The 8,273-nt window shown below is 40.4% G+C and overlaps 1 protein-coding gene across 1 annotated transcript; it reads right to left on the minus strand.

The window, feature by feature from the left end:
• Positions 1-6,334: 6,334 nt before the first annotated feature.
• Positions 6,335-7,421, minus strand: LOC120433960. Its single transcript, XM_039601173.1, has 4 exons — positions 7,301-7,421; positions 7,078-7,131; positions 6,576-6,983; positions 6,335-6,471 (listed from the first exon to the last, which is right to left on the minus strand). Exons 1-4 carry the CDS (start codon positions 7,311-7,313, stop codon positions 6,335-6,337), a joined length of 612 nt encoding a protein of 203 aa, XP_039457107.1. The 5' UTR covers positions 7,314-7,421.
• Positions 7,422-8,273: the final 852 nt, after the last annotated feature.

Genomic DNA, 8,273 nt, shown 5'->3' on the forward strand with positions numbered 1-8,273 from the left:
TTTAATCAAACTTCATGTTCTTTGAAAGTTTTTAACGATTGTCATTTGTGCTCGAAATAATTTCAATAAAACTGAGAATGTTTCTGTGAAAAAGTGGTGTATTGTGCTTATTGTTAAATAACAACATGAGAGAGAATTAACTTTTAAAAAACACAATCTTTTATTTATGGTTTGGATTACATCAGAAACTTAACCATGTGGGTGATAAGGCAATTCTCTTTTTTTTTTTTTTTTCTTCACAATAACATCTTCATCAGAGGATCTGCGGTATTCTCCTGTTTCTCTCGACTCTTTTATTGCTGCTATTTCCTTCTAGCCGATAAGTTTGTAATAGTGGATAGGGGTATTTTTAGATCTGCTAAAGTTTGTGCAAGCAAACTCCAGCCTGTTGGTTTTACACTTGCCCGAGAGCTTGCTAAGAATTTCATCAGATCGAGCATATGACTTCCAGGTATTGGCTTCTGTCTATGCATGAATTCCCGTCCCTCGGTCCATCCTCCGGGCCTTTTGATGCTAATATTCTATGCATTAGATATTCAGTGTTTCTCTTTGAACGAGGGTTTATGTGACTTAATACGTCCTGTAAAACTTTATTCACACTACCCGTCTGCTCCCCCTCTTGGCTTGCCTCTTCTTGCTGGTAATCATGTGATCTCTCAATCTCCACTACTTCACGCTCTGCAGGGAGTCTTAGTGTTATCTCTCTGCTTTCATCTGATTTTTGTCTTTCAAGTACAAAGTACTTTTGTAAAAGCATGTTATACTTTTTATCTTCTCATCCGAGGGTAGACCCTGAGTTTCCAATACACGCCTCATTTCACTATCGAGCTCATCTGCAGCCTTGTCTCTGATGGTTGGTCGATAAGCATTTGCGTGTGTTTCCTGTAAGCGTTGATCTGGTCAGGTGAGATCAAATACATTTTCTGCATTGTTATTTACGGATCGCGCCTATAGCTAAATCAGCTACCATGGGTAAAACTGTTGTGAGGAGCGGTAAAAGAAAACCTCCTTTTGATTCAATAATTTTTTCTTCTGCCTAACTCCAGCCTTTCGCATGCCATTTGTCTGATCTTCTCCTTATATCGTTTCAGCTTGTTATGCTGGCATTGTGTGATTGAATATTTCCTTTTAAGAGATTCATACAAATCTCACAAATAGCCTGAATTAAATCAGGTGGGCATTCTTGCAAAATAACCTTACTTAATTTTAGGCGAGCTTCTGGTTAGTGTTTTCAGCAAAGCAAAGTTTCTTCTCAATCTTACAGACATTGTTTCTGTTATTTTTCTTCGGTAAGAAAACACACAGCTGTTCTGAGGGTAGTATCCCTGTTCTCAGTCTTAGTTGCTCTGGACAGGTGGGGTTAAATCTATCAATAAATATCCGTGTGGGCTCTCTCGTGGCTTCTTCAAAACTCTCCAAAAGAAATGCACACGTCCTGGGTATATTTGTCTAGCTAGTGTATTAACTTGTAATTTATCATGAGGGTTTTTAAATAACACCATATAAGTACTGTTCAGACTGATCGTCCTGCTGTGTTTGCCTTGTAAAAACACATTTTGTGTCAAAAACATTATGCTCATATTTTTATGATGCCTGTATTGCGTGAAAATCTTAACTACTTCTGGATGATTAGCTGCTTGAAAAATAACATCATCCAGCACAATGAGATGACTTTGGTGTGAGGGAAACAAGCTCTCATCTTCAAAAGATTCAGGGAGACCTTCAATGAATTTAATGCTTTTATTTTTCTCTTGAAGCTCAGAATACAGAGGCTGAAAGGATGTATAAACCCACACAATGTTATCAATAAGCTTGTTCAAAACATGTACAAAGTTTTCCAAAACATGTACAAAGTTTTCCAATACAGATTTCACAAAAAATGTTTTTCCCGAGCCACTTGGCCCGACAACCATACAGGAAAATGGCACATGAAGTCTGGGATCAAACTCGATTAAAGCAGGTTGAAACATTTTTAAAAACAACCAAAAACAAAATCAAAAGAAAAAAAAAAAAAAGAAAGAAAGAATAATCAATAACCAAAGGGTAAAGTAAGACCTCCTGGCAGCAATCTACGCTTGTCATAAACAACCCGGAATTTTTGGGAATGATGAATTTTCAGTGCAAACCCAGCTTTATTACGAAGGATAGTGTGCTGTGGTGCCTCAAGTGTAGACCCTCCTTCACTGTTATCAATGTAATTGTCAACCAGGTTTTCACAGATTCAAAGTTGACCCTTTCGCAGACATCGTGTGTTTGTGTGATCCCTTTGCTTTCAAGACAACTTTACCGTTTTTGGTCATATAGCCATAGCTTTTGGGTCCAGCTGCAACAAACTCTGTAATGAAATCATCCTGCTCTAGTTCATTGGTGAGGTCGCCCAAATATCTACCTAATTCTAGTTCAGATTGATTTTGTTTGGTGAGATAAACAACACTGTCAGTATCGTAGTAAATTGCTCTCTCCTGCAACTGATCCAAATAACTGTAGAGTTTCATACGCCCATATGAAGTAGTGAAGGCCGCAATGAAGATGTTATCTGTGGAGTTTGGCAATGGGGTACATAGATCGCCATAACACCATTGAATAAGCGCTACATCGTCACTGACAAAAGAGAAATAGGTCACTTTGTATTTTGGAGAAAACATCAGATTAAAGAATTCCTCGGGGTCACTCACCAGTTTGCTCTGTGTGAGATTATTTCTCTGACCAAATTTTCCCAAAAAGAGTTTAAACACAGTTTGGCCATTTGTCTTTTAGCTGGGTTTAGTTTTATGTTTTCAGGGTCTAAAGTGATGCCTTGCTTAGCCTGGTAGTCTTTAATGTAAAGCTGTTTATCCTCCTCAGTTACAACATCTGATGGGTAGCCTGAAGCTTCTTGTTTTTATGCAGGAAATGATGTACATAGTCTGTGAATATTGTGTTACTCTGTTTCTCAAAGTGCCACACCTCGGTGATTCTACTTATTTGATACCCCTTTTCTAATGCAAGATTAAATTCTACAGTGGTCCAAACCCTTTGAGGGCTCTCTCCTCGTTGCTATGGCTACACGCCCCTGTTGGTTGTTCATTTCGCACAGGTGCGGCAGAGGGTAAAGAGAAGCTTTCCTGACTTAGTTTTATAGGGTAAAACTGGAAAATAGAGTGCTCTGGGTGGGTATACAACCGCTTTGATAAACCCAAAGTAGTTTTTAGGGTGCTGAAAATTTCGAAAGATTATTTGAGGATGTCCTAAGGGGTAACTACAGGTGCTATTTACAAACGGATACAGCGAGGTAACATCCACATAACTGATTCTCTCCCCAGGGCCTGCACTGCAGCGCAGCTGTGCAGGGCTTGTACGCCCTCCAAAGAGGGCATGGCGGGGGTTCAAAGGTTCTGGCGGTTCGTAATGTTTGAGGAAGTTGATTACACTCACATCAGTACGTTTCAATTCGGTCCACTCATGCTCCCAGATTGTAACAAGACACACGTTATGTTCAGTTCTCAATTTAACCAGTTTTTCTTCAGTGCGGCTGTTTAGCTCTGCAAAAGTTAGGTCTAACAAGGGATTAATGTCGGCCTGATTTGAAAAACACTTAACACACCCATGAAAGTAACAACCCAGAAATTCCCAGACATATGGTTTATTATTAATTAGGGCATATCCATCTAAATAATAAGCACCCAGCTTTTTTTCTCCTTGATTTAGCGCATGTCTGATAAAAACACCTTTGCGTGTACGAGAGATATTCTAGCCATTGAATTGAGGCAGAGGAAAATGATTTGACCTGATTACGGTAATTTAAGGGACATGGTATTGCTAAAGAATTGGCTGGCATGAAGTTTGTTAAAAAAGTTTTCAGGCAGGCACTTGCAAGCGTGTTGCGGCTGAAAGGGTCTACTCCTGTTTCTTCAATAAACCCGTTTCTAAACAATTTGCATCCCTCAGCTAGAATCTCAACATCGTTTTCGCAGTATGACAGGGCCTCTTTCATAAAATTGAAGGTACCGGAGCTGACTGAATCATACCATTTGTAAAAATCATCCCTGCCTTTTGTTGTCATTCTCTATGCTGTAAGCTGAGGGTGGAGGGTAGGGGCCTACATATTTTAGAGTTTCTCTGGAACTGAAAGAGTGAGGAAAGAAACCCTTTACGCTGTCTGAAAATCCCATTGCTTTTGGGATACCTGCCAGGGGCATAGGGAGAAAACAGCTTGAATCCATGTATCTTTGATTAAAGTCTGGGTCTGTAAAGCTGATGAGTTTGGATCCTTGCATAATTAAATGTGGTTTTAAGCCTTGTTTAGCCATTCGGGATAAAATAAGGTACCCGTCAAAACCTTTTGCATTATGGGCGATAAAAATACAGCCCTTAAAGAGTGGACGTCTAAAATGAGCGAGAAACTTTTCTGCACAGTCCTCCCCAACACAGTTCCAGGATTTACCGTCTAAAGTTTTCGTACAAACCAGAAAAGGAGTGTGCTCACCGGTTTCATTTACAAACGTTTCAAAATCGTAAAAAATCAACTTGTTGTTGTGTTTTGTCTCGCGTTCTAAAACCTGCATGTAGCACTGATGCGTTTGCTGATCAGTGGAGATTTCCTGGCGACAGATTGGGCATTTCCTGTTTTGACATTTGTGAGGTTTTTCGTTTACTGCTAAATAATAAAGTCTGGAACACTTGACACATTTTTATAGAGCTGACAGTTGCTCATGGATCTTTCACGCCTGTCAACAAGTTTTTATGGCTCTTGAAACAATAGGGAGACCGACAGGTGCGATTACAATAATGACACACAATAGGAGAGATGGAATATTGGTTACAGTCAGGTTGCATACAGACTGAACAACGAGCACGACAAAAATGTGATAACACATGGTTGTAGCCGATATAACAATGATTACAGAGATAGGATGTACCCATAAACCCTTTTAGATTTTTGATAGCATAGTAATGATTCTCAAATAAAAATAAACAAAGGGTTTTTTCTGTATTGGGTGTACTAGTTTCAAATTTACAAAGGCTGCGATCGTTTTCGCTATGCGGTAAAATACTATAATTTTACATCCGAGTAACCTTTCAAATGTAATAATCTGATTAAAGCCGACAGGCGTTTGATCATTTAGACCAGCTTTTGCTGAATTTCTCTACCGAAAACCTCTGCTTGTTGATCGTTAAAATCAGGGTGCAGAAGGTGGGCAAGGCTTATAGCAAAACATAACTTATTTGCGGGGTTATGAACAATATATAAAAGCGCCTTTTCTTTCTGACAATTTCATTGTGAAGTATGTGTTTAAGCATCCTTTTTCCACTACCTGACGGGGTCTAACGATCTGAGCTACAAGCTCGAGCGAGCCTTCACACATAACGGACCAATTTGACTGAACGGTTCTCAGGAACAGATTTTCAAATTCAGTTAAATCACAATTGTCCCTTAAAATGACTGAAACATTATTCTGCAGCTGAGGCCCTATCAACTCTAATTGTATAAGATCACCTGGACGTGCATGTGAGAAAATCCTGTCTGAAATTTCACGGGCCCCGGCCATTATACCTTCATAATATCGGGCGTAATCAGGTATATCGTTTGGAGGAGGGAAATTCAAAATTTCTCTAATTTGAACGTTATTAAATTTATTTCTGACAATTATATGCGGCTGTGATGAATTGTTGGAACACCCCTGCTCTGGATTACCCCCTTGTTGAAAGGGGTGATCGGACACATTATTCATGGGGTTAACAGAGACAATCTCAGACGATTGTTGTTGATTAGACTCATTGAAACCGTTTATCAACGGTAGGGGTGGACTGTGGTTAACAGACTCCCCGCGTGGTGTAGAACTGAGCAAATCCTGACTATCATTAAAAATATTTTGATTTAACCTATTTATTTGACTCAATAATTCTGGAGGTATTTGAACCTCGTGCTGTATTTGTGCTAAGGCTTCTAAAGCGCTATTAAGAGCCGCGAAAGGGTCAGAAGAGGCAAGGTTTTGCTGAGAATGAGCCTCAACATGCTCGAATCCTAAATTCTGAGTGTTATTTTGGGGGGCACTTTCACTACGGGCTAGTTGTGCAAGAGCCAAATCAATCAGTTCTAGAGGATCGTTATTATTATTGATCACCTCAGGGTGTTCATGATTCTGCGGAGGTGTATTCTGTGAATGATCTGCGTTTTCATTTAACCGGGATAACTCTATTTCTAATGCAAGAAAGGGGTCTGGAATATCTTGTTCCTGGTTGTCCATTGTTTTTATTGTTCAACAAAGAATATATATTTTATTTTTTATTTTTATTTTTTTTAAAAAAGAAATAGAAAATAAAAATAAAAACAATAAAATAAAATAAAACCTTATTACAAGATAAGCTGTACTAATTCACTGAACAGTGAGACAGCTCGAAGAGCTATGGAGGCGAGCTGGTTTCGCTGTCTGCGTGTTTGCCTTGTCCTGAGGGACCTAATGGTCCTCCTACGCTTCCTTCTGAGATGCCCTAAGAAATTGAGGGGTAAGATAGAAATTAGTTAGTGATGTTTAATAGAAAAGGCGATAGTTTTTTATAAAATGAGAGAAAAAGAAAAAGCGAGAGTGACTGACCTAGATTGGATCTCCGAGGCAGGGGCTGTGAATGTCTTGGCCCCGATGCAGGAGGAGAAGCTCCGAAGCCGGGACTGTGAGCGTGCGCCGCGATCAGCTGTTCCCTCTCCCGGGCGGACAGATTCAGGTTTTTGCCCGAGGCACGCTGGGGAGCTGAAGCTCCGAAGCCGGGACTGTGAGCGTGCGCCGCGATCAGCTGTTCCCTCTCCCGGGTGGACAGATTCAGGTTTTTGCCCGAGGCACGCTGGGGAGCTGACGCCGGGCAAGCCCTTGCAGAAAGCAAAGCCTGTCTCTCACGGGTCGAGAGACGAATGTTCTTGCCTGTAGCTCTCTCTAAAACCGGTGGTGAAGAACTGGGCGAAGAACTAGGTGAACTCGAAAAAACATAGTTATCCAAATCCGATATGTCTGAAAAGTTTGATAAGTTAAAAAGAGGGTTAGTGTTTTTGTTTTCTTGTACAATTAACTGTTAAGAGGGATAAGAAGAATGAAGCAGACCTACCGATTTGATCGAGATGATCCAAAAGAGAAGAATCAAGCAGGCTTATTTCAGAGTCTAAAAAGAAATAACAAGTATTTAAACAAACAGGAAATACAGTAAAATATAAGCCTTAATCAAACAGAATTATTTGAGAGTATAAAAAGTAATAACTAGGAGTATTTAAACAGCAGGAAATAGAGTAAATATAGGCATTATATGAACAGGGGTAAGAAAAAAGAGGTACCTGAAGAGGACATGATCGCTGCTAGTGTAGTCAAGCACTTTTTAACTCTAACTGAGTGATAAACTGGAGCTTATATATATATTTTTTTAATGTGTATTACAGGTGTTAGACTAGCTATTTTCTGGATGGCTTTGAAAAGCTTTTGAGAGAAAATGGTTGAAAAAAAAAAAAAAAAAAAAAAGGAAAGCAAGAGTAACACTTACCGATTGATATGCACACAGGTAAAAGTGCCGCCAATTATGAAGTGGTCTGGAGACCGGGGTATTAATGGGTATTCGGCCTGAGCGGAGATAGTTGTTCAAATGGTCTGGAGACCGGGGTATTAATGGGTATTCGGTCTAAGTGGAGGTAGTTGTCCACGCGCCTGAAGTCAGATGGCATGTGAGACAAGACGCAAGTTTTTAACCTGAGCGGGGGATCGTGAAAATCCAAGCTGAGCGCGATTGGGTGAGCGGGGTGTGAATGGAGCCGCCCCTTTGTAATGTGATTGGCGGTAGGGCACCTGGGAGGCGGAGTGGATCTCCGGCGCAATCTTTCAAACGAGGTAAGCAGCATTCGGGGATGAGCCGGGGAACGAACAAGAAGGAAAAAGAGACTGCTCTGGTTGCGGACCGGTGCGGCTCGGAGCGATGTAGGACTTAGACTCTGAGCGGAATTTGAGAAAAAATGCCTAAGGATTTGGTTTCAGGATTTTGCCCTGTTACCGAATATAAGGCTTGGGGATAGGAGGTTGACTACAGGTTATTTCTAGGGGTTTTTTGTTTTGCGTATTTTGGAGAAAAAAACGCGGAGGTTTTTGAGGAGTTTCTCCCTGCTTATTTGCCTAAGGATCGCGAGTAAGAACTTAGACACGGAGCTAGTGATAGGGCTGTTTTTTTGAAGAAAAAAGACTAAGGATTTGGTTTCAGGATTTTGCCCTGTTTTCGAATATAAGGTTTTGGGTATACGGGGGTTCCCTACAGGTTATTTCTAG

This window comes from Oreochromis aureus, linkage group 3 (assembly GCF_013358895.1).
Source record: "Oreochromis aureus strain Israel breed Guangdong linkage group 3, ZZ_aureus, whole genome shotgun sequence".
NCBI lineage: Eukaryota > Metazoa > Chordata > Actinopteri > Cichliformes > Cichlidae > Oreochromis > Oreochromis aureus.

Bases quoted from the DNA above. Each gene is read 5' to 3' on its own strand.
- LOC120433960 (XM_039601173.1), bottom strand. The intron at 6,984-7,077 runs GTAGGTCTGCTT...CAAACTTTTCAG, and splicing joins GGATCATCTCGATCAAATCG to ACATATCGGATTTGGATAAC. The intron at 6,472-6,575 runs GTCAGTCACTCT...TCAATTTCTTAG, and splicing joins GCCTCGGAGATCCAATCTAG to GGCATCTCAGAAGGAAGCGT.